At 42.2% G+C, this 25,845-nt stretch overlaps 2 protein-coding genes across 7 annotated transcripts; one reads left to right on the top strand and one right to left on the bottom strand.

Moving 5' to 3' along the window:
• Positions 1-1,931: 1,931 nt before the first annotated feature.
• tspy (testis specific protein Y-linked) lies at positions 1,932-8,948 on the bottom strand. 2 transcript variants are annotated; one of them, XM_037104021.1, is made up of 8 exons: positions 7,531-8,948; positions 7,346-7,423; positions 7,144-7,255; positions 6,415-6,569; positions 5,900-5,976; positions 5,464-5,672; positions 3,715-3,762; positions 2,033-3,461 (listed from the first exon to the last, which is right to left on the bottom strand). In XM_037104021.1, the coding sequence occupies exons 1-8, from the start codon at positions 8,476-8,478 to the stop codon at positions 3,424-3,426; spliced, it is 1,665 nt and encodes a 554-aa protein (XP_036959916.1). In that variant the 5' UTR covers positions 8,479-8,948; the 3' UTR covers positions 2,033-3,423. The 2 variants fall into 2 exon arrangements, with proteins under 2 accessions (XP_036959917.1, XP_036959916.1); XM_037104022.1 differs by lacking the exon at positions 3,715-3,762 and having other exon boundaries at positions 1,932-3,461; positions 7,531-8,947.
• Positions 8,949-10,796: 1,848 nt separating this feature from the next.
• si:ch211-167b20.8 (protein phosphatase 1 regulatory subunit 3A) lies at positions 10,797-23,130 on the top strand. 5 transcript variants are annotated; one of them, XM_037104020.1, is made up of 5 exons: positions 10,797-12,449; positions 16,361-16,407; positions 17,283-17,365; positions 17,688-17,714; positions 20,474-20,609. In XM_037104020.1, exons 1-4 carry the CDS (start codon positions 11,581-11,583, stop codon positions 17,712-17,714), a joined length of 1,026 nt encoding a protein of 341 aa, XP_036959915.1. In that variant the 5' UTR covers positions 10,797-11,580; the 3' UTR covers positions 20,474-20,609. The 5 variants fall into 5 exon arrangements, with proteins under 5 accessions (XP_036959915.1, XP_036959913.1, XP_036959912.1 ...); XM_037104018.1 differs by having other exon boundaries at positions 10,798-12,449; positions 17,280-17,365; positions 20,565-20,654; XM_037104017.1 differs by having other exon boundaries at positions 10,798-12,449; positions 17,280-17,365.
• The last annotated feature ends 2,715 nt before the right edge of the window (positions 23,131-25,845 follow it).

The following is a 25,845-nucleotide window of genomic DNA, read 5'->3' as shown; positions in this document are numbered from 1 at the left end:
AGGATCCATTTAGGCCCCTCGCCACCTCCATACATAACAAAAGGCTTCACAGACGAACCCCTCAGACCGCAAAATGCAGCCCGAGGACGGCTTTGTGTTGTCGCAGCAATCTGTACTTAGTTTGTCACGATCAATATTGTAGGAACCAAGCGCATTATTAATTCATAGTCATAAAAACATGTTGTGCTCGGGGGGGGGTTGGATAATGCTGCTTCAAAGAGGGAGGCAAACACTGGAGTTTCACATGGGATCATTTCGCGGGGTATAACGTGTTTCCATCATCAGTATTAATAGTATATGCCCATCCCAGCCTCGCATACCCGCGGGGCGCTGCCGGGCCTGCAGCAGGACAGGTTTTTGCCGGTGGAATATTTATAGCTGTGCATTAAAAGTGGAATCAAGGGGTTTAAGTGTACCATTGCAACACACCGCTGCTGTTCCCTTTGTCTGGGCCTGTCCAAAAATGTCTTGCCCGGGGCTATTTGCAGTGCCGCATTCAAAATGTCAGATATCACACCCTGCTGCCGTCACATCAAAGATGGAGGGGTGGGGAGATACATTCAAAGGAACAGCTGTATCTCAGCGGGTGCCGTTTGATTTCGCACTTCAAGAAGAAGGTGTTGCAGCCAAGAATATCAGAGAGGTGACTTTTATGTAATTAAGTCACACGCGTGTCTTTGTTATTAGGGCGACTCTTGTTATCAGGGGTGTTTCTGAGGCGGTTGAGTCAACGCGCACACCATGTCACATAGTCACATATTTCTCCTGTGCAAGACATCTCAAAGCTGGCATCACAGTGCTGCGTGATAAACTGCAAACACCCATAAACAAAAAAAAGAAGAAAAAAAAAGAAAAAACCTTCCAGTGTGTCGAGACGACGACGATGATAATATAATGTGCACTGCCACCTTGTGGTTCTTTTATGCATAAAAAGTACAACGTTAGAACAAGAACTCATTCTGCAGCAAATACAGAAATAGGTCACTCCATGCCAGCTCACACACAGGGGCCTCCTTTTATTTAAGAGAAACCATGTTGAAACTTTATTCCTGCTGAATTCTGTTCAGCTGTACTCAGCTGTTTAACTTATGAAGTTCAGAAGTTTGGACATTGGGGAAATTATTCTTAACTGAAAATGTGTCCTGAACATCCAAGAAACCCTGATGAAAACTCAAATAGTTGAATAGTTGTTGCTGAGCTCTTTACCATGATCGAATAACAGGAAGTCATTTTGTTTTTTACCGGAACAAAGTTATTTGGTCCTGCATTAAAAAAAAAATGTGTGTGTGATAGAGCCAGTAACATAAAGCTTCCAGGCTGAAAAACAAAAATTTTGAATGATTTTCTCAAGGATTATTTTTCTTTCCTTTCACCTTCCTGACATCAAAGTGTTGACATTCATTATATATGTATATAAAAATATAAGATGTTATATTACTCCTTCATTTTTTGGTACTTTTCACTGCATGTGATGTTACATTCAGTGGTTTTATTTCATCTGTAGATATTTGCACTGTGTTCGTTTCAAGGTTTTTTTGTCTGATACTTATTGAGCCTGTTCTTCATTTATTCATCAGTTTGTTCTTCAGTGTCTGGACAAAATATTAATGAGTTCCTTTTGCTTAACACACACATTATTTCACAGTTTCCAAACTCTCTGAACTACTTTCTGGTAACAATTCAGCCGAACTTTAAGAAGGATCAACTTCTCCATCGGCATTAACGTCAAAAATTCATAACTTCAGAAGTATTGAGAGATCAGCTTTGGGGGTTTTGCAAGGGGTCCCGTGAATTAAATAGAAGTTTCAACATCATTTCTTCGTGACATTAACCAGGCTAAAGTTCTGGATGTTGGGTGAGTTTGCATGGAATGACCCAAATACTAAATGTTGCTGTACATAAATGTATATGAAGCTCAACAGACAGCGAGGTGAAACAACTGCCCATTTTATTAGGTCTGAGTCAAAAGGTGGACATTTATCTTAAAGCAAACAAAATTAACCAAAGCAACCAACAAGTAGGTATCTTTAAACTACAGTGTTCTATAAAACACAGCACACAAAATATAACTTTCTGATCATGTTTATGAAAAAACTCCAGATTACCTTGATAAATTTATCCATGGGTTACACACGTGTGCTCGTGTCATCCGAAAAGACAAACGCTGAAGTATTATTTACAGGTCATTGCTAAGAAAAGTAAGCAAATACAAATACTAAAATTTTGTTACAGTGCACCCCATTATGCTGCTGTGCACTCGACATTTACATTTACTGACACTGTGCACAGGGGAAAAAAAAAGAAAAAGAAAAAAGCCTCGGAAGTTTACCGTAATCATCCCGCCTTACATTTCATGCTCACAGGCATGCCGTGGTGCAGACGTAAAGAACAGAAAGACAATGTAATAAATACCTTTTTCTTTAAAAACAATAACAAAAAAAAAGAATCTTAAAACAAAACAAAGCAAAATTAAGTTAAGTTCTAAAGAAAAGAAGGTACAAAACTCAGCTACTTGTTGTAGGAGTGCGTTACAAAAAAAAAAAAAAAGAACGTAGGAATCCACGGAACGTTGGTAAAACTACGCGATGATTTCAAAAAGATCAGAGATGGTTTTACAGGATGTTAACGGGGGTGGACGTCGGTGTGAAACAAGACTGAACACATAGGTGACGGAGGAGAAACACAGGTAGCATATTAAAACAATATTTGTTCCTATTTACTACAGTAGAGTACACGTTTCCTTTTACACAGCCAACAACAACCAGAGAGTGTGAATGACTGAAAACCGGTAATGCTCTTTCCAGAAAACTACCACCATGATCATCCCTGAGAACAAATTTTGGTTCAGTACTCAGTGCATCTGAAATGTACTGTCTTGATATCAATTTCGGGTTGTGTTGATGTTTGCCACGATGATTCTAAAAACAGCTAAAAATCCGTCCTGGTCACTAATAACGCCACTGAAGGGTCTTTACATCAAACATCTGGAGAATTTCCTGCGCAAAATGTTTTAAATCATCGATCAAAATCTCACCAACGTTTTTAGTGTTTAGGCCGTCGTGTGATGAAGACTACTTGTATCAGCTGAGCATTATTTGCCTAAACTGTTTAGAAAACCATTCTGCAAAAGGTGAGTACATCAGAATACACAGTACCGACTGTTAAAAAATAGAAGGGGAAAACATGCTGCCTTGGCTTTATTATTATGGTTAACCCTGATTTTTTACTTTATCTCTTTTTTTTCATTTTTACATATTTCTATTTATTTTAGGTATAAAAACAACACAAACCAATATTCTGTGCATAAAAATCACAATAAATTGCTCTGGTACTATCTGCCAGCTTGGGCATCCTCTTCATCGTCCTGGTCTCTGGTCCCTTGATGACTTCACCATCTTCATCGATTAAACCTCCTCCTCTTCTTCAGGCCTCCTCCTCGTCCTGCTCGCTGTCGTCGGAGCCTGCGGGGCGAAAGGAAGACGGTTATAACTTCAGAGGATTCTTCGCCGATGTGAAATATGATTGTAACCAACACCCCTAACTTTTTTTCCTTTAGCATTAAAGCAAAGCACAGTCAGATCTGTGAAATAAAAAAAGCAGCATAATCAAAAAGAAGAATATATAAGAGAGACAAGATGAACCGCCACCGACTGACTGACTGACTGTTGTGATAGTGGTGAATTTGCAGCGCTGCTGTTAAGAGTAGTGACTTACCGTCAATCACAATTTCTCCACCATCATCCTTCTCCTCTGGGCTCTCATCTGAGGAGGAGATATTTCCTGTCTATTCAGTTCAGCTGCATTACCCACACATTTATATTTACAGCTACAACACAAGCCAATCCACTTAATGCCGACAAGCTGTCGGCCTCTTAATTCACAACATGGGCTACATCAACACTGTGGATTTCAAACACAGGGTCATATTACAACAACTATCTGCTGACATCCATTCTAAAAATATGCTTTAAATAACAGGGCTCCAGACTCACTTTTTCCACTAGACACATCAGAGCATCAGCACAAAATCTAGGAGCACTACTTTAATGACAAGCAACGTCACACAAATTCTTTTTTTCCCCCCATATGACTCTATTACTGCTAAATATATCGGTAATAAATACACAACAATAACAGGGTGCTGTCTATTTTAAAAAGGGGCCCTGTGGAACTTGTGATGTGCTGGAAGCCAGTCGTCAGTTTGTTAGTGAACTTTAACTCTAAGCTAACATTAGCTACTGTTGTGGACAGAGGCACTGAGGCGAGGCACTCGAGAACTTGCATCAAGTCACATCCTTCGGACTGTCGTGGAAAATCTGACCTGAGTCCTTCACGAAAGAATTCCACAGTCGAGCAGCCTTAAACAACTTAAACAAATCGTCCACAGGCTTGTACAGGCAACAGAGAGGCGAGGAAGGTCTCATTTCTTCACGTCACGCTACAATCCCCTTCACATGTATTAATAACGAAGGCTTTAAAACATGTCAACAGTTACAAAAAAAGTAACAAAGTGTACAAGTGCTTAAAGAGACAGTTTTTTTCCATGACTTCTGACGGGAGGCTGCAGCCCCTCCTAAAACCAGATATTATAAAAACCATCAATTACAAAAAGTTCAAACTGTGTTTTAATAGTGTAAAAATGATAGCGTCTTCGCCCTTTCCTACTGGGACATTTATGTGTTTTAGCTATTATCTCCACTGTGGAGGCTGTTACATGTGCACAGCTTTTGAGTCCAACACATATTTCCCTACTGGGGTCAAGAAAGGAAATCACATCACATACAGGATAAGAGGTGCTTTTTTAAAAATCTAATTATTATCATATGTATTAGTCTATTTTTTGATCTTGTGTTCCACTGGATCCAAGTTAACAGACATCAGGGTCAGGCAGACCCACGCAGAGAGCTCATGAGGAAACTGCCTTTACTGATGTGTACAGCGACACTTGTTGTGGGCAGCTCGCTCCCTCTTCCTGTCCTTGAGGGAGAGGGAGGCAGATCGAGCCTCTGGACTGGAGTAACAAACACACTGTGCAGCAACAGTAACTACGTACTTATCAAGGAAGTGGGTCAGATGATTGATCACAGATTGCTTTTTGATTGTTGCTGTGGTGGCCATGGCAAAATGTTACCAGCGGCAACGCTGCTGCTGGTGTTTTCACATGACAGACTGCGATGTTTCTCAAAAAAATAAATAAATCAGAGGGCATATTTGCAAATCATAGTTGTTCAATTTCCTGTCAACAAAAACAGTTGCAAAATGTGAATACATGGTTGCAGTCTGGAGCCCTGAATAAGCTTCAAAATACATCTACATGAAACCTAATTTAAAGTGAAACGCATATCTGCATTACTAGAAATACGTTGTCACTGTGCCCAAAAACCAGCCGTGTGGACTACTGAGGTTTTAGGCATCTTTTTTTAAGTTACTAACCAAATATAATTGAGCTAATATAGCATTTACCAGCACTTGGCACCCTCTCTTCCTCTTCTTCTTCTACTTCTTCTTCTTCCTCTTCTTCCTCCTCCACCTCTTCGTCGTCCTCTTCCTCCTCCCTGCTGTGACCTTGTTCGGCCTCGCCAGCTTCCTCTCCAGGCTCATCATCCGAGTCGGAGATCACCACACAGTCATCTCCATTACCGTTGTCTGCTGCTCTGGCCCCGCTGCCACCGCTGGACAAAACATACACACACGCAAAATACGTTTGTGTTCCGGTATGCATCCCACCTGTTATTAACATGTTTTCTTTTTTAAATCAGGAAATTGTTAAAGTTTACACATGAACTGTAATTTGACGGCCCGGAGGCTGAGAATATTTCTAGAATGTATAGCTTAATAAGTGGTTTGTCCACTGACTATAGGTTACACTGCATGTCTGTGGCTTGAGTACACGTTTTACCTGCCGTTCTCTCTCGGTTCCCAGAGTGGAGTGAGGTAGTATCTCAGAGGGTCTCTATACAGGTCGTCCTTAAGAATCTAAACAACAGCAGAAAGGTCATTTCAGTTTGTATGCATGTGCTCTCCAATGTGCTAATCTGAGACAATGTGTCGGGATTGTATTGCTTCAAAAATCACCTTTTACTTCTGGTGGCAAAAAGCTGAACGTGTGCAAGCCTCTGAGTCATTTAAGTTAACAATAAACTAGCGAGAAAGATGACAAATCTGACACATAATGATTGCAAAAAATGGTTGTCTAGTGGGCTAAAATGTCACAAAGTACTTTGTATAAACACAAAAAAACACATACAGTTTGATAAGTCTGAGTGTATGTTGCTACTGTAATGCACTTTTAAATAATTGGCGATACCAATTGATCTAATCAAAGGCTGCAGAGTTAATGACATGCTCAATTTAATAACCTCCGTGTGCTATAATAATTTCCCTTTATTAAAATGAAGGGGTTATCTGCTCTACCTGTGCTACATCATCTTGACCTGGGTTGCTATGGTCACTGAACCAGCTGAAAAAGGTCTGGTAGACCCCGCGCGACGTTTTCCTGGGCTCGCTGTGGGCCGTCAGGTTCTGTCCACGGTGCCACAGGATTGGGTTGGAGAATGACATGGGAGATCCTGAAACATGAGCAGCCAGGATTAGAAGGCATATCAGACTTTAGGTAGCCTCTTGTACTCATTTCTAGATGTTTGTACTTTCAGAGAACACTAGGTCTCCAGTTTGAGAAATGATAAGCAAAACAACTGCTCATTTGCATAATGTGATGCAACGGCCCTGCAAAATATTCAAATTTGTGCTGAAATTTTTGTCAAAGTTTTATTCTTTTCCTCCGTGTTAATGTGCAGAAGGAACACGCAACTACAATAGCATCATATTTTATTAGAGCATTAACTGCACAGCTGCTGAACTTGAGACGTCTGTTGAACTTTGTGGTTTTCCGGCTATGTACTTGTTTTCTTTTAGCACCTATTGACAGCCGTTCCTGAGTTGTCATTTATGTTTTCAACTACAAAACATGATTGAATGTCTTATCCTGGGGACATTTTGGACTGGTCTGACATTTTATTGTGCTAAATGACAGACAATATGTACATCGCCAATTAAATTGGTATATGATTAATTATTATTTACCAATTCATCACATGTGAGAGAACTCTGCTTTGACTCTAATCAGTACATCCGTCTTTTTACCTCCCATCCCGAGGTGGAGCTCCTTCATAATGATGTTGTTCTGGAAGTATGGGTTCCGTCTGAAGTGGAAACGGATCCTGTAGCCGAGTTTATTATTCTTGAAGGACTCGATCTGAAAAAGACAAGAGGGAATGTCTGGCTCTTGCTGCTAGGTACAAACAACCAGAGCCAGACTTTGTAAGAACACACAAACTCTTCCTACCTCGAGATCAGTCATGTAACTGAGAGCGTCTTCATCTGTCTCGTCAATGTGAGCTGAGAGGTGAGGATGGTTCAACAGCTGACGCATCAAAGGTAAGGAAGAACACAACATATGTTTATTTCAGTCACTCAAACATGACACGGGAAAGGCAAAGTGTTTGTTTTGGTTTTTTGTTTTAAGGATACAGCTGTAACCCAGAAGCCAGGGATGGTTTTAGCGATCGAGCTGCGCTGATCAAGATGTGGACGCCGCTGGCGACTAATCTTCAGCTCCAGCCGCTGGTGAAGCCGCGCGCTTTTCTTCTCAAGCGCTTCCAGTCTCATTTGTACCTGTGCCAGGAGAGCCACCGACTGCCTCATCTCTGGGGCCATCTTAACTGACACAATGGCACACTCCCCATCATCATTGTCCTCATTGTCTGATGGGAACGAGGAGCTCGGAGTGGACGATGATCCCGATATGGATTCATCACCTTCATCCGCTTCTGGCATCTCATCTGCATCTTCCCTATCAGTACTATGCACAGATGTGGAGCTGTCTGCAGCAGCTGCCTGCGTTTTGAAGCCTGCTCTCGCAGACTGATGGGCCCCTCGTTGCTTGAATCTGCTCCCCGGTTTCACCTGTTTAGCCTTTTCTGATGAGCAAGGAGTCTCTTGACTGTCGTCCCCATCTCCTCCTGTGAGACTGGCAAGAGCTTCAGCAGCTGCTATGGCTGCTGAGTCGGACTGATCCAGAGGAGTTGAAGCACGCAGTTTTGTTCCGGCTGGTTTCTCTGGAGCTGCCTTAGCAGCAGATGATCCCCGTGCATCTGAGGACTGTGGCTTTTCAGAGTTGCTGGCATCGTGGTCGCCAGCACTGGAGGTGTTGACACAGGTGCCATCTGAACCCTGGTCCGTTCTCACAGCAGCTGGTTTCTTCTCACTGTCTTTCGACTGGCCCTCGCTCCCAGTTGTTTCCTTCACGTTGCTCTCAGCTTCACTGTCTTTGCAACTTTTCGAAGTCACCCCCGCTTCGTTTGATGCGTCATTCACTTTTGTGGACTTGCTGGGGACGACTTCATCGCGGTCGGGCGATGGACACCGTTTCCTCGATGCGGAGTCAGCGGACTGTTTGCAGTCCGTCAGTTCACTCATGCTAGCTACCTAGCCAAATAGCTAACACGCTAGGTAGCCCGCAAGCTCAACAGAAACAAACTTAAAATGCGACCGATTACACCACAGGACTAGCTACTCAGACAACCGTTGTGGTTTTGTAACTCATATCGTAACGTAACCTACATTCTCAATGGAGCTGGAACAGGAAGCAGCTCTTGTATTTCTCCGCGGCCTTGCTCGCCGTTAAAAAATAGCGGGCTAGTGCTAACGGTAGTTAGCTTACTTCACCCAGTTCGCGTGTCTTCACGGTAATGGCTGCACCACATCCTCACGAATAAAAGTCCAGTACGAAAGACTCGGTCCAAATAATCAAACCTCCCCGTGCTTTATCGCCTTAAGCGACAATCCGCGTTCTTTATATTAGTTTATGTTTGCATTATCCGTTAGCTTACTATCCGTGCACCGACGTGACAGAAAAACAATCCTCTGATTGGCTACGGCACGCCGCGCTAAAACCTCTCCACCAATCACGTACAAGGGTGTGTTTACACGGTAATCTGTCCAGTAATCTGTGTGTAGCAGAGGTGTTCGGTTTAACTACGCAGAGAGCAAGTGAAGCAGATTAATGTGTTTATATGTCTGATATCATAACAAAATGCACATTGTGTAAATTCAACACGAGTTAATCTTCCACTGTTTGTGTCACAGGCCAATCATCAGGTTTTAAATTTGTAGGACATCTGTCATTAATCTCACTTAAGGTTCAAGACCTGAAGTGTCAAACCAGATGTAAACAAAGACTTATGTTCATATGTGGATGAGTTCAGTGGAGGCTGTGGGCGTCAACAGTTGCCGGTGTGATTGTTTGGATGCAGGCCAGCCATTACGAATTATGGACGGGGGGACACAATGTTCCAAACTGGGCCCCCACCCCCCATCCACACCACCACCACCACCACCGCCACCATCAAACAGCCTTTAGCTCTGACACCAACAGGGGCAGATTCAGACAAGCTTTTGGTCGTTCATATCCACAGATGGAGTCTTTAACAACCATTTTCCAAATTCAGGGATCGCACACGTATTCTCAGTGTGATTATAAAGCACACAAGAGGATGTTATTTATCTCAAAACACAGAGAAAAACCTTTCTTTTTTAAACAGACTGTGACAGATGGCAGCAGGATGTGTTTGTTACCAGACAGAAACTGGCACACACTTTTACGAGCTAATCAGGCTTATTTATTTCTGTTGTTTTACGACTCAGCCATCTTTCCCCCTGCTACTGGAAATGATTATTTCATGGTGTCTTACTGTATATACTGAGGGATCGACTGATATGGCTTTTTCAGGGCCAATACTGGTACCGATTATTAGAAATCAATGAGAACAAAAAACAATACTTGGGACTGATTTGCAGTAAAAATTTGAATCTTTGTGTCAAAAATGTAAACAGCCAGTGATGAATAAAAAAATAATTCAATTTATTCAAGTGCAATTTTGAGGTACTTTACTTGAGTATTTCTATTTTCTGCTACTTCAAAATTAATATCTGATTCATTTATTTGATAAATTTAGTTACTAGTTACTTACAGAGTAACACATCTGAATGAAAAATCCCCAAAACAGATAATCTGAAAATGCTGAATATCGGCCCTGATAATCAGTCGACCCCCTGAGCTAGTGAAGTCTTTAAAGGTGCAATGTGTTAGAATTGGCCAGCTGTTGAATTTAAATTCAAAACAAACAAGGACGAACATACATCTATTATTTACTGCTCTTTGCACCGATGTTGTATTATCTGATTTGAATGCATTTTATTTGTTTATTTTGTTTTTTGTACTGTATGATGCTATATTCTGTGAGGCACCTTGTAACTCTGGGTTTGAAAGGTGCCATAGAAATCATATTATATTATATTATATTATATTATATTATATTATATTATATTATATTATATTATATTATATTATATTATATTATATTATATTATCCCTGTCACATGGGGGCTGGAGCTGATCCCAGCTGAGACTGGGTGACACTGGGTTACATCCTAAATTGCCAGTTAATCACAGAGCATATTATATTGTATAGTATTATATGATAACATATTACATTATAATACATTATTTTATAACATATTGTATCATATCATTGGACCCCAATAACACACATCTTGCAAAAATGTCGACCAAATGCTGATGTGTCGACGACATCCTGCCAGTTAGCAGACGCTCCACACACTGTGCCTTTCAACGTCTGCAAGACAAGCGTGTGCTGTTGAGGGAGTAGCTGTTTAATGTAATGCCATTTAGCATTGATAATATATAGTTGATACTGGATGTGCTGAGGTGGGGGGTGTAAATTAGGTAGGGGTGGGAGGCCCCCAAATCAAATTCTGCTTAGGACCCCTTTAAGCCTTGTGCCGGCTCTGTTATAAGGGCCTTAAACAAAAATCTAAACTCACCAGCCTGATATATCACATGATATATCACAGACTGGCCCTGCAGCTGTAAGAAATTAAACTTAATGACCCGCATGTTAATAATTTATTTTTTGTTGCTTTCAACTATGGTGATGAAATATATTTTATATACTGATAACTGACTACATAGGTGGTTTAAAATGTGTCACACATTCGTGTGACTGGCAGGAGCCGATGTGATGGCTGTTACTTTAATATCTCATTTCCAGTAGTGGGCGTTTATTCAGCCCGAACCAAACGGAACCAAGGGGGGTCGCAGGATGATACCAACTTAAAAGACACATTTGGGGCATGGAGAGTCCGGTAGGTCAGCGCTATAATTAGAGGCAGCTCCTTCCAAGACAGCAGCCAAACTGCGATGCATAAAGTCATGTAAACCAGCGGATACACGATAACACGGCTGGCAGCGGAGGCGCGTTTTCCATGGGTGACATTTAACGCCACACGCTGACCGGAGAGGCTGTGCGTAACGCGGGGACAGCGCTGGATCCACAACTGGCCACCGCGGCGCAAAACCATGAGAGTTCGGTAGTGTGTGTGTGTGGTTTTTAGTTGTTGTTGTTTTGTTTTTTTAATTATTATTATTATTTCATTATTGGAGACGCCATATGAACACTGCTCGGCGCGCAGCTTCCATGAGTGCGCACATCTGCAGACATGTCTTTTTTAAGCATACCCAGCGCGGAGGGCCTTTTCACCACGATTAAAACGCGCAAGTCGAGCGGCGAGGCTGAGGGCAGATCCCCGACGGACGACGAGGATCGCAACGATGACGAGGACGATGATGAAGACGATGACACCGAGAGCGTCCACATCATCCCGAGATGCTCCCCGGTGCCTCGGAAGCGAGGCGCGTCCATCTACGATGAGACAGCCGAGTACATGCGGATCCACTTGGCGCTGTCCGCCGTCAAGAAGGTGTCGTTCGCCGACACAACAGGTGGGGACCTGGTGGACGTGAAGGAATTCGTCGCCTTCGATTCGGACGACGAAGAGGAGAGCGCCAGGTGGGAGGAAGAGGAAGCGAAGTATCGAAAGCCGCAGCGAGAGCCCACCTATCAGGTGCTCCCGGAGTTTGACGCGCCCTCAGAAGGAGCCCTGCTGCAGGCTGTGCACGCCAACAAACTGGAAGTTGAGCGGGTGTCTCCGGTCGAGAATGAGCCACTTGCCTTCACTGGGGTGGTGCGAGTCCTGAACATCTCCTTCCACAAAGCAGTTTACATCCGGTCCACCATGGACAGCTGGGCCACTTACTTTGACCACCCAGCAGAGTACGTCCAGGGGTCCCACGATGGGGCCACTGACCAGTTCTCCTTCAAGCTCTCTTTTGCACCACCGTACATCACACACGGCTCTCGCATCGAGTTTGTGGTTCGCTACGAAACCTCTGACGGTGATTACTGGGCCAATAACTCCTCCATGAATTACGTGGTCACTCTGCTTCTGTCCTACGAGGACGATTCGGCTCAAGCGAACGTCAGCGTGCAGGAAATGAAAGGTATCCTGAAACCTCCAAAAGATTACAGGTAAATGTCCCGCTGCAGGACGAGGATGCACGGTTTTGCCCTGCTGGCTGCTTGAGATCCCCTTTGACCTCTGACCTCCACAGATTGATCTGCTCATTGGCCATTACTGTTTGAGAAATCTCACTCTGCAAGGTGTCCAAGCATCTCATTAAAGGTTAATTTAACATCCTCAAAGACACAATCATATCTGAAATATAAAACTTTAAGCCGCAGGGAATGAACATGTAGTCGAACTTTGCACAGAAGGTTGTGCAGCAGCTGCAGAGCTCCAGTTGCCTCCAAATCCTCTTTAGGTTTTGTGCGATGGGTCATTCAGATTTATTCACTGGCTCTGCCTGGATGCATTCAGCATAAAAAGAACTTCAATCTGAAGTCAAGCAGGTTGTTAGTGGCCACAGCTTCACACTCTGAGGGAGCAAGAGTCAGAATCAAAGTTAAATGTTTGCAAAGCTGGTTTACGGCTGGTGGGAGAGATAGAACGAGTTCCAAGGGGCACACACCCCCTTCAGAATGGCAATCATCTGGTGGTGTGTGTCGGCGATCAAAATAGGCAAAGGGCAGGTGTCGTTTTCAGGCCAGGCAGTTTCCCTGCATTAAATTTACTTCTGACCTTTTCTATCAGAGTCGACGGGGAGCGGTGCAATGTCACTGGAGAAGATTGGCCTTCGCTTTCCCTTGTGTTGTCGGAGAATTGGGGGAGCACAAAAATCCCCCTTCTTAACCTCATTACAGTCGACTAAATCCCCCCCGAGAGGAGGAACCTGTAAATGCCTTGATGGTGTGTGATCAGACCTCTCCAGAGACAGCGGGGAAGATTCCTCCAAGTTCATGAGGGATTAAGGGAGCAAACTAGATATAAAACTGATGGTTGTCATGTAGGGCTTCTCCGCTGTAGCTGTTTGGAAGTTAGACGGGACCAGATGGGCTGTCAGGGATGGATGAGTCACTGATTGAAAAGGAGGAGTTTGGGGAGCAGGAAACTGTGCCGGCACCCCCCCTCCACACTCATAACAACCATTCAAGCTTCATTAGGTGCCCTGAAGTTCACTGATAATTTGTTTTTAACACACTAACAACAATTCTAGTGGAGACAACAGAATGTATTACTTACCCTATGTTAACATCAGCGGGTTTTGAGGAAGTCTGCTGCCGGTTTAGTTTATATTTAACTCAAGCGTGTCCACCCTGGGTAAATATAGATATCACACAATGGGATGGAGCTGATAGCGAACGCAGAAACCAGCGCAGCTTCGATGCTGGTTCTCTGAGTTTCTCCTCAGTGGTGATCCTTTTTCATCGAGTCGCTGCTGAGTCAGTCCAGCTCTCTCACGCATGAATTATTAATTCACAAAGTAGCTTTTTCTGAATGTTTCTTCTATATGTTTTTAACCAAATGAGACAAAAGAAACACTTTCATCAGGATTTTACTGATTTTTTTTACTGGTTTTCTCGCTGTGACTGAAAACACATCCGTCCACTCCTCATCAAATGATACGTTGTGCCTACTGAACCTATATTTAGATAAAATTGGCCTATGTTTAGATGAAAAGACACTGAAAACTATATGATATTGCTCTTTATTTAGACTATTCAAGCATAAATATATCATGATTATCAATAAAACACACAAAACAACAACATGGAGTGGAAAGATGTATTTACAGTCAGAGAAAGAACATTTGCAAAAACATTCTTTCTAACATCATATTTAGTTTATTTTTTATTAACCTGTCTGGTTTCTATGCTGCTGCAGCAGTGTTGACAGCTGTGGCCGGAGGCGTTATGTTTTTCAGGTTGTCTGTCTGTTCGTCCCATTCTCGTGAATTCAATATCTCAAGAACACCTTGAGTGAATTTCTCCTCAAATTTGGCACAAAAAAACCCACCACCATGACTCAAAGATGCATCGATTAGAATTTCGGTCCCAAAGGTCGGAGGTCAAGGTCACTGTGACCTCACAAAACACATGTTGGCGCCAACACATGAAAAAATATCTAATAGGATTAAAATGATGAGGTTGTAACATTTGATATCCAGAAGGTTGGAGCCAGATCCAGACCACCAGAATAGAACTAATCTGGTTCACTAGGTTCGCTCGTAGCAAGCTAGCAAGACAGATATACAGACGGACCAGGTGCCATCATTCCACACAGCATGTGGGCCGGACGAACGCATCTGGTGCGGTCCAGATCAGATCCGGGCCAGATGCTTTCTGGGTAAAATGTTCTGCAGAAAAAAAAAAAAAAGTTCAGCCCATTAGTCACCGCAAAACCTCAGGAACAGCAACTTGACTGGTGCATGGAGGCAAACTCAAAATTACAAAAAGATACAAGGATAACTAGAATGGCGGTAGAGCGCATACCTCCGCCAAGACCTCCCAGTCCCTCTTTGTCAGTAATAGATGTCAGCCACCTAAATATGACTGACCACTAATGTGCATGTGGAAATCCATTCAGTAGTTTTTGTGTAATCCTGCTGACAAACCAACAAGCGGTCATGGGTAACTTGGTGGTCAGAGCTCCGGCTCAAATGGATTCCAAATATCTCTCGACCGTAGGAGACACCATGCTTGAAATACCCAGAGTTTCGCAATGTGACGTGGGTCAGGCATCTCCTCGGTTTGGACAAGACGTGCCTGAGAGTCTCGGGACAGAGGAATGTAGTGTCAGGTCGTGTAACCTTCAAATGGATCATGAAAAGCTTGCCTCTTTTAGAAATCAGGATCAGAGTTTACCAAAAACAACCTACAAATAATATCTCGTCATAGATCTGCCTTTCGTCATTATTATTGAGTAACGCTGTGACTCTCGTGAGCTTGAAAGCTTGTTTAAAAGTGTAACAGCTTAGCGATTTATGACTTCACATCACCGGACATGTATAATGCAAAGATCCTCTTCAGATCTCTGTCAGGTTTCAAACCTGCGCAGCTGATATCAAACCCTCAAGTGGGATAAAAGCACGAGGAGTACGAGCAGCTTGCCAGGCTTTCACCACGCTATTTGTGTCACATGCTCATCACGCTCATTGACCTTTATTTCATTTGGCAGCCGCTGCTTCTCTTGGCAAAGTTGCACCCGCTTCCTTAACCCTTTTTCACCACAACGAACTTCTTGAAGAAAACCATCTCTGCTTCTTTGTTGTGCAGATGATTTTAGAACGAATCGTGGCTGCACGTTATCGATTCATCGTTATTTAAGATCTGATGTGACCACATGAAAACACTCATCGTAGCCCCAAATCTCCTCCACCAATCACTGACACCAAACTTTGATTAATCAGCTTAAGTGTAGAAATATAACCTCTGCTGGCTTATATTATTATCCTTGCACTGTTCAGTGACCCTTATCATCATTCAACAATACGGCACTCAGTAATTGCCCACCTCACCCTCTATTTTAATGAGCAGTCTAATGAGATGGGTCATCACTGAGGCTTCAGGCTTAGCAGATCAGAAACAGATATCCAGAAGAAGACATACAGTACAAATAGATACTGAGCCACGTTCAATTAAAACAGCTGAACAGCGTCAGCAAATATCAAGCCTAATTACCCGGAGCAGGTGTTGATGACGCTGACAGACTTCTAAATGTGCCTTAATTCCTTTCTTTTCATACATGGCTGCTGCATTAGTCAGATGATTCAGATGCTAACCATTAAACCCATTTTCATCTTGGCATTTTGTTGTTTTGATGTCCATCGTCAGCTGCAAAGTTAGTATATCTATATCTTTTTATTTCAAAGGTCTCACCCACTGCATCAGCTCAGATTTTAGACTATAAAGACGGCTCTGTACACTGTCTGCAGACTAATAATCACCAGCCAACATGTGTGCGTAAAGCCATGTAGACATTAAGTTGTGTTCCCTGTTTTTACATTGTTATATAACCTGTAAACTTCTTCTTCTTCTTTCAGTATGAATGATGAGTGTGATTCAGATGATGACCACGAAAAGGAAGAAGGTACAGTGTGAAAGCTGTTGTCAGGAGCGACATTAACAAATCACCTTCTGAGACTGAAACTCCACAGTCGACGTTTAGAGCTTCAAACGAGATCAGTGTTTTCTGCAATATGGTCTCATGGGGGAAAACCTGGAATGGAGGCTGGAGCCTTTGTGTCTCAAACCCAGACTGAGGCCTGGTCCACACTAATATAGATATTTTTATAAGCACATATTTTCCCCCTCTGTTTTAAGGAAATGATAATAATCCTGTCGACATGAGAAAATATCTTTGTATCACTGATTCTGAGCATGTGCAGTAAACTCCTTCCTGTTCAGTAGTAGCTGTAACTGTAACTGTATTATTCCCTTACCTTTGATTTAACAGCTCTCAGGTACACCTTCTGAAGTGCCATGAAGAAACTGAAAGCAAGAGGCAATTAATTTGTGTAGACAGACAAGGAGGTGGAGTGGCTGCTGACAGAATACGCAAATTGAGATGTGACGTCATTGGTTTCCTTAAATGCTCCGTTTTACGTGTACACATGGAAACACAGAAGGTTTTTAAAAAAGCACCTTAGGAGGCAGTTTGAAGGAATCTCAAATTTGCATTTGCATAAAGATGAAGGGTTGGAATGTACATAAAAGAGCTCATTTTATTATCCGTATCAGTGTGGACGAGGCCTCAGACAGGAGCTTTTCCCCAGACTTTACAAAGAACTGATCTGAAGCAAAGAAGTCTTCACTCAGTGTTTCCATCAGTGGAGTTCCCCTTTAAAAGTAGATAGAGATAAAAAAAATTTTTTAAAAAAATAAAAAAAAACCCAACTTTGTTATGTTTCCTCTATTCGGAATAATTCGGCTCTCACAGCATAATTATCTATTTCACATCAGCAGGGGAAGCGGGGACGTCCACGTCCGGACTTGTCAGGCCTACAGCTGTCTGCCCGGTCATCATGCAGCCGCAGATTGACATAGAGGTAAGTAACAGCTTTTAATGGAATACATATCTGTTAAATAACAGAGGGGGTGATTTGGGTTATTTTCTTGATAAATTCAAATCCCTCCCAGCCCCTCACATTATCTTACTTGCTGACCAAAAAAACACACATTGAGCAAATAAGTTGTCGTATTATGTTCAAACTATCTTGATTTGCATGCAGTTGTTGACACATTCTGATTTAACAGGTAAGCAGGCTCAAGTGCTTTATCCCCTTATGTGCCTAATAAAACGTAACAAACATTTCCGGTCATCTTTTCTAAGCTTGTCATCATTGGCTTGGTTGTTTATATTGTTCACAGCTCATTGAAGCTTCAGCAACAACTTAGGTAACGTCTCGCTTCTTACTGCTGTAGCACGAGTTCTGTATGTTATCGTCCTTGTGTTCATATCACGACGCATGCTGTTCATGTGTTATTGCACCTTCTGATTTCTGTCTTCATATCTCACTGTCGATCACATACAGTGCTGCACAATCACCGTGACTCTGGCGCCATCTTAAAGAAGTAGTTTGATGTTTCGGGCTTTGCGCTGAGCGGTGTTCACTCTCTTGCTTTGATATCTGTCTGTAAACAACGCAGCAAAGCAGGAGAACCAGCTAAGTTCAAAGCATTTATGGTAAAATATGGATTCCGATATCAGGTCTGAAAAGTTGAAGTGCCCTAAACTTTCATTTTACCCAACTCAGTGGCCAGCAGAGGGCGAGTCCATGGGTTTCAAAAATAAGTCAGATTGTTTGTAAGCTTATGAAAAAATGATTCTACTTCTCATTGAATTTCTTACCTCGAAACAGTTTCCCAGTGAGTTTATGGCCTCAATCGTTAGTCCATTTTAACTAAGATTTTGACATTTTGACTAAAAAAGGCGATAGAACAGTGTATGCTTTACCCAAGGTGGCTACTTTGCAAGTGTGAGGTTGCTACCATCGCATGTCCTCGTGGCATCAGTCAAGATCCAACCAGAATAGAGTCACAGCTCGGACCTTAACCCCAAATATGGCTGCAGACATCATAACCAAACTCTATGGGTGACATCATGGTGGGACAAAATTTGATCCAAAGCTAAAAAATAAGAGTTTTAGATTAAAATATTTTTAAAAAAAATAACTTAAATTGTCAACAGATTGTAAAAAAAGTAGCAATATTGACATCCAGAAATCTTGTTGTGTTGCTAAGTTATCTACTGAAGTTAGCATGCTAACCAGCTAGCCACAGTAGATGCACCGCTAATTGTGTGAACAAGCTAACAGCTGCTCCAGTTAGCAGCAGTTAGCGGTTACTCTGGTGATATGCTGCCCCCTATTGTTTGGAGGATGAACTAGTCACATAATAACATCTACAAACTTCATCATTTGTTTGAATGTATTCAGAAATCAACATTTTTACACTTTTCTGCTAATGCTGAGCTAAGATAGCCCTCTCCAAATTCATGCACTGTTTCAGTCTTCTTAGCCAAAAAAGAGGTGCATTTCCCAAAATGTCAAACTGTTTCTATAGTAGTTGCCACAGGTCAATGAACTACTTTCACACCATGACTACCAGTGGGCTTACATTTCTATTCTGGTCAGAAAAAGTTACATTTTCAAACATACATAAAACAAACAAACATAGACAAAACAAAACAAAATAGAAAAAATGTTTGTTTCACAAGAAAAAGGACATTATAGTTGATCATCGTAAACCTGATAAACTACCTCAGACAGCCCCGACTGAATAACATAATAACATGTGATTTTGTATTAACGTCTTCCTGATACTACGGATGTATCTGTGAGGCATGAACTCATCCAGCTCATCCTGACATTTGTTTCACATCAACATTCACATGCATGCTGTTTCCCTTTGCCAGAGCATTAAACTTAACAGCGAACCAGTCAACTACTGTATGAACATCAGCTCCTTTCAATCCGTAAATGTTTTCTACACACCAAAAACACCATCCAGTGTATGCTGGGAATCTAATTCAGGGATTAAAGCTGTCAAACTTTGTTATTGGTGGAAAAAGTACAGTGTGATAAATGTTGTCAGTTTTATAGCTTCAATCATGCACAAAAGTTCGGTTCCCCTTTTGTGCTTCCATCATTTTGTGGAGCTGTTAAATCAAGTCTTAATAGATTTTTCTCTGAGATTTAAACAACACAGTGCTCTCTTTCTCTCTCTCTCTCTCTCTCGAGACAAACTGCAAACTTGGGATTTATTTGCCATAAGTGCGTGAAGCGTAGAATTCCAATAACAAAAAAATTGTAGCATACAACATTGTGTTTTAATCAGCGTCGTTCTTGTAAATTCTTTTGTTCCGCCCTCGTAAAAGGATACCAGGTCGCAGCTGGATTTTCATCTGGGGAACATGAGAATAACATATTCACCATCTGTATATTAATACATGCTCTGCCTCAGCCCGTCTGTTCTCTGTGTTTCCTGTGCCTTGCTCTTGCACTTGTTCTTCTGGGTGCTGTTTTTGTCTCTTTTGTTTCATTTTCTTTTCGATTTCATCTCGATTAGACCTCGGATGTTGGTCACAGCGGCCTCACAGCAGGCAGAGCTCTTTTTGTTTTTCTTGATTATTAGCTCGTTTTCTCTTTTTGATCAAAAAAAAAAAAAAAAAAAAGAAACGGGGGGGAAAATGAAAATACGGTTCTCCTTCAGGCTGGCATTAGTTCCAGTTCCTGGTGTTTTCAAAAGAAATTATGTGATCAATATGTACATTGGGTAAGCTTGAGGATAAAGTAATTAGACAAAACAACATTCATCTAATTATTTTCTCCCTTGGACGCCCTTGTGCTGCATGTAAGTATCTTTGGACATTCTCCTCATACTCATGACAAGGGCAGTCAAAACATCACAACGGTACTTTTTTTTTTTTCTTTTTTTGGCAGTAATTTTGAAAGGAGACATCAATCCCATCAAACTGCTCCTGTTAGCATTTCCTCACAATTACAATGTCAGCATGAGTTCCTCAGAAAAGCATTAGTATGCAGTAAAATGCTTTTCCTCTCTCTGTGTGCAATGTTAATGAGGAATACAAATCTCCTGCTCTGTCTTTATACTCTCCTAGCGATCACTGTTGTCTCGCTGTTTTACTTTAACAGATTGCAGTTCACCCATCTGGCCCCTCTGTCCCACCCAACCAAGAGCTCCCATCTGTTGATGGCACACTGTCCTCTCACACTGTATCCCCAGGTGAACGATTCCCTTGTATGTCATCCGAAACCACGCCGCAAACTAATTCATCCTTTGTACCCTGTGCCAGCGAATCAGTCCAGCCAAATAAGTCACAGCCTTTACCCAGACTCCACTGTGAATTAGGCAACCAAACGTCAGAGCAGGGCATAGACACGAGTCCCTCTGCACCGCTGCCCGCTCCAACTCCTTCCCTACTACAAGAGTTAAGGCCGACATCAGACAGCCCTCAGGCTGTCGGGGAGGAAATCCCTCCCTCAGCGGGCTCAATCATGCATCCTACGACCGCAGAGACCAATATGCAGCCAGCAACAGGAGAGGACGAATCGACCGACGGCCCAGCAAGTCCCCCTTGTCTTGAACTTCCTGCTGACTCGGAGACTCAGGGGTCCGAGCTAGACGTTTCCCTGGGATTGAGTGAACGTGAAGGATTATCAGAAGGTTCCACCACATCTGCAGCACATCACCAAGACAACACACCTGTACTTTCGTCTGCCGTGGTGGAGAGTCAGGAGGAAGAAGGTGAAGCTCCTCCATCACCTGAGCTCACAGAGAACCCCTCGGTGAGTACAGGCGTCACTGAGGTGAGCCGAACCTCTGCGCCTCAGTCCGCCTCGGCATGGGAAGAGGAGAAAGATGCTCCCCAGTCTTCCCCTGACACATTATTAGAGAATCCACCAAACGCGCTGTCGGAGGTTTCTGAGCTCCAGTCTGAGCCCGACGTCAGCAGGAATCTGATGCCACCCGTCGTCTTTCTGAGTGGCGTTGTCTCGCTCTCCATAGTGCTGCAGAATCCCAGCGCCCTCTTCGTCATCGGACTACTCGCGGTCTTGCACCGTTTGTGATTACGCCAACAAAAAGCTCATTCTGACCTCGAGCTCTCGAGTAAAGTGCCTTTTCTTGATTCCAAAAAAACAGCACACATTGTTGAAGTTGTGCATCACTGTGTTAATTTTTTAAATCTCATTAATAGTATATTTGGTAGAATTTTTAGGAGAATATTCAAGTCCAGTTGACCCTTCCTAAGTCCCGCCCATTTACACTCTGAGCTTCAATAACATTTGAGTAAACTGGGCACCCTGATAAACTTCAACGTTCCCATTTGCTGTTAAAAACTTATCTCTGCTGTGTGCTCAATACCTTGACCATGAAACTGTCTAATAAACTCTGTGGCACCCTGCTAGGTGTGAAGCTTAGGTTAGCTAATGTTAGCAAAATGCATGCTAACAATCTAGCTAACAAACAGTTAGCGTTAACGTTACATGCAGAGGAGTCAGCCAGTCTTGATTCAGACTCCGAGAAGGACTCATTTTTAAGATAACGTGAATTATTAGCGTTAGGCAGGAAAAAAAAAAACAAGGCTTCACTTGTTATCGTTAAGACCGGAATGACTCGGCCTCATTTTACGCCGTTTGGCCGTTTTCTGCGGTCCTTGCTGTCGACTCCCTGAAGAAATATTGCGTGACTCTCGAAAAAACAATCTTAGCGGGTGTTTTAGGTTAGCTAATGTTAGCAAAATACTTTCTAACAATTCAGCAAAAGTATAACAGTTAGCTAACGTTCCAGCCAGGTGTGCTTCCTGTTCATTTCTGTGGTAACGTTAAACAGATTTGGAAAAATAAGTTGGCGGCTGACTGTTTTTAGATAACAGATACTGAACTGCAGTCTTTGCTGTCTGCTTCCTGGTTATATGTTGTATGTAACGGACACTGCGGCGCTGATGTTTCTTATTGTCGAGCTCGTCGGATCCGTCAATTCAAGGTGAAAGTATTCATACAAATCCTGGAGATGTTTTCATGCGTTCTGTCAGAGACGTGTTGTGTAATAGAAGCGTGGTGAATTTATATCCCATTTCTATAAGAACATTGTGAGCAGTCCAACCTTGAAGCACAATATAGAGATGTTTTGTAAGTGGTCCGTTGTTACTTTTCCCTGGTCGTGTGGAGACGCTCTCTCGTCTTGTGTGAATCAGATGTGGTGTGATTTTGTCCGGTCAGCACTAAAATGCACTTGTTTTTACGACTGTTGATGTAGCCGAGGTTGTTGTCCGACAACACTGCCACGAGTTTTACATTTGTGAATTCCATGTGCTATTATGTCTTTAATGAAGGACAGAAAAAGCAGAACATTACCGTAGTTGGGGGGGGGGTGACAACTCCAAATACTTACGATACAAATGTTGTTTTGTTTACAAAATGCAAAAAGCAAAACATGATCTTGTGAAGTATTTTTGCCTTAATGTCATGAAATAAGAACCTGATGATTATAGCGAACATCAGTCTGAAACGGATGCTGCTCGAGGGACGAAACAAATGGAAAATGATATTTTTCTGTCTAGAAACACCAGCCTCCTCAGCGTCTCCTCACACACAAGTCTTCCTGCCGCTATCGAACCCATTATTGTTGTTGTTGTTGTTGTTGTGCAACACAAAAATGTGCAGCGCAACTTAGGAAAATCCTCACAGACGCAGTGAAGCACTGAATGACATGTTTGAAGTGATGAAAGTTTTTGCTGTGTATTGCCATTAAACCTGGTCTTATACCATTCACCGCTCTGTGTCTTTGTTCTTTTCATCCATTCTGCAAAAAAATAAAAAATAAAAAATGATTCGTGTATGACAGTTTCGTGCGCGATAATGACACCGTCGTGCGGAGCGGAGCAGAAAATTGCAGAGTGACTGACTGACACCACACAAAAATAACATCAGAGGCCCTTTTTAGAGCTTCTGTCTCTGGTGCGCATTCAGCCTCGCTTGAAGTGGAAACACACAAACAGCAACCGGAGCCGCGGATAGAAGCCAAAGGTCATGCATTGCACTGAAGTCACGGTGTCATGCTCGACTACAGAGCACACACTGGCCATTGTGGGGTGAGATTAGCTGTTTGAAGCCTGATCATTCTCAGGAAAGCTCCTCCTGATTCTGCACGATGAGATGTCAAAGACTATTTCTGATTGTAGCCGTGCAGAGCCGATATCTTAAAGGAACAGTTCACCCCAAAAAAAAAAAAAAAAGATAAATCCGGTCATTATCTACTCGTCCTCACGTTGACGGAAAAGAGGGATTTCTGGAGCATCAGAGCAAAGAAAAAAAAAGACTTGCAGCATTCTTCAAAACAACTGAAAATGATGTGGGTTTCAAAGTGTGAAATAAACAAAAAAATAAAATGGCTCCGCACAGCTTGTCTGTTGTAATCCCATCCATGTGGTTTGAAAATACATAATTTACACCCATTTTAAGCTGGAATCTTCACTGTAGCTGCTCAGCTAAAAGCCTGAGCGCGCACATTGTCAGAAGTAAGTAGGTGCACAAGCCGGACTGCACGTCAGGGGTGTAAATAACCTCTTTTCTGGGGTTTCAGGAGACTTGGGTTCTGTAGAACGAGCAGTATGGAGCCATTATATGGTTTTATTTTAGGAGAACGCTGCAAATATGTTTTGCTGTGAAGCTCCAGAACTGTTTTGTGGCCGACTGTCTCCATCAGCATGAGGGTGCATAGACTTTTTTTCCCTTTAACTTTTAAACACTAGCGTAAATAAAGAAGCGTCACAAAGTAAAGATGACTAAGTGGTGATGTTCAGCCAGGGAACTTAATGGCTCCATACAGTTTGTTCACCATAATCCAAGTCTGCAGGAGCCATGAGATCCCACACTGATAAGAAAAATGTGTATTTACAACCTTGATGCACAGTCGAGCTTGTGCATCCACTTCAGCTTTGAGTTGAGTCGCTGCAGCCAAAGATTTCGTGACTAAATTTTTCATTTTTGTGTGAACTTATCCTTTACACACATTGTCTTTGATCATGGGAGCCTTTCGGAGAGTAAAATAAGCGTAGTAAAGCTATTAATTTTAAAACCAACAAACGTCCTTAGATGTCGGGTATCCGCTGGATTTTGAGGATTATGTGTTTGGCCCTTAAAACTAAATCATTACTCAGTGCACACTTTGCATTTCATAGAGGAATCAGAGGAAAAAAAGAGGGTAGCGCTTACTTTGTGTTCGACGGTCACGTAGCTTAAGTGTGGAATGTATTAAACATTTAAGCGGACTTAAAACTGACCCAAGGAGGATAATCAGTGTGAATTTCCGCCGCTGATATTCACTTTAGAAATAATGAATGCCTTTTTAAGCGACACACCGCTGGGAGCCCTCTGAAGCAGCAATTTCAAAAGAGGTTCTGTGGGTTTTGTGACATTGTTACCAAACAGCAGTTTAATGCAGTATTTCTTCTATTCTTTCACGCCCAGTGTGAAATCACTTATAGCTTGTTTGAATGGAATTGAAACAGTGAGGAGTGCCAGCTCTTACTTCAATAACATCTTTAAAAAAAAAAAAGAAAACAGAACAGAACAGAAGACAAATCTTGTTTGTTTTTTTTATAATCGTCTCTCCTTCAGCACGTCTCTGGACACTAAGTGTTACCGGCAATGATATATATTAGCTGTCGTTGGTCCCTCACAGCCAGCGTTTAGCCCAAACTTGACTGGTTGGTCCATTTGTTTCAGTCCAAACGTGGAACAAGTTAGATGTCTGTTTAGTATTTTCATCAAAATTCTGCATATTCTGAAGCTAATTGTATGCAAAAAAAATCACTTTTAACTTCAAGCTGTAAAAAAGAAACATGCATATTTGTCTTTTAAAAGAAACACAAGGACGTTTGAACATTTTCTATTAAAATCAAAAGAAAAATGTCCAGTTATTGTCTTCCTCTTGTTTTTGGACTGCGGTCCTGAAGGTAATGTGGTTGATTATTACCCATCGGTAAGGCTTTATGTTTTTTTGGTCAACAACACGAGTCTGTGAACCAAATTAACTTGTATCAGGCCCACCGGGTGCTTTACATGGTGTGTGTGAAGGTAAATTAGCCAGGAGAGATTATGAGTTTTGTAATAAAGGAATCTCCTGGGAAAAAAAACAAACAAAGAAAACAAAGAAACAGACTTGGGAGCCTGCCCCTGAATGCTTGTTATATAGCGAAATAATTAATTAGATTAGAACATACCACATTCCTCCGGGGTAACCTACACACACCACGTTACTGTTAAATGACATTTTAATGAATCGTTGAATGAAGTACGTTTTTTTATTAAATGATTCTGAAATGAGGTTATTGAATGGAGAAGATGTTTGGGCTTTGCTTTAATGAAAATCATAAAATTGGACCTCTTATTAAAACTTAATTGAAGAACATGAACGCGACTTCTGCATCGACTGAATCACTGAAGTCAGTCGTGACACACAACGAGACGTGATGATGTAAAAAGTGACTCTTTGAGAAAAT

This window comes from Acanthopagrus latus, chromosome 7 (assembly GCF_904848185.1).
Source record: "Acanthopagrus latus isolate v.2019 chromosome 7, fAcaLat1.1, whole genome shotgun sequence".
NCBI lineage: Eukaryota > Metazoa > Chordata > Actinopteri > Spariformes > Sparidae > Acanthopagrus > Acanthopagrus latus.
The sequence above is the reverse complement of the archived record's forward strand: the minus strand, read 5'-3'. Positions and strand labels throughout refer to the sequence as shown.

Excerpts from the sequence above, each read along its gene's own strand:
- si:ch211-167b20.8 (XM_037104015.1), top strand. The coding sequence starts at position 11,581 with ATGTCTTTTTTAAGCATACCCAGCGCGGAGGGCCTTTTCACCACGATT. Across the intron at positions 12,450-16,360 it reads AAACCTCCAAAAGATTACAG|TATGAATGATGAGTGTGATT; the intron begins GTAAATGTCCCG and ends TTCTTCTTTCAG. Across the intron at positions 16,408-17,279 it reads TGACCACGAAAAGGAAGAAG|CAGGGGAAGCGGGGACGTCC; the intron begins GTACAGTGTGAA and ends ATTTCACATCAG.
- tspy (XM_037104021.1), bottom strand. The coding sequence starts at position 8,478 with ATGAGTGAACTGACGGACTGCAAACAGTCCGCTGACTCCGCATCGAGG. Across the intron at positions 7,256-7,345 it reads GTTACATGACTGATCTCGAG|ATCGAGTCCTTCAAGAATAA; the intron begins GTAGGAAGAGTT and ends TGTCTTTTTCAG. Across the intron at positions 3,763-5,463 it reads AGAGAGGGTGCCAAGTGCTG|ATGAGAGCCCAGAGGAGAAG; the intron begins GTAAATGCTATA and ends TCTCCTCCTCAG.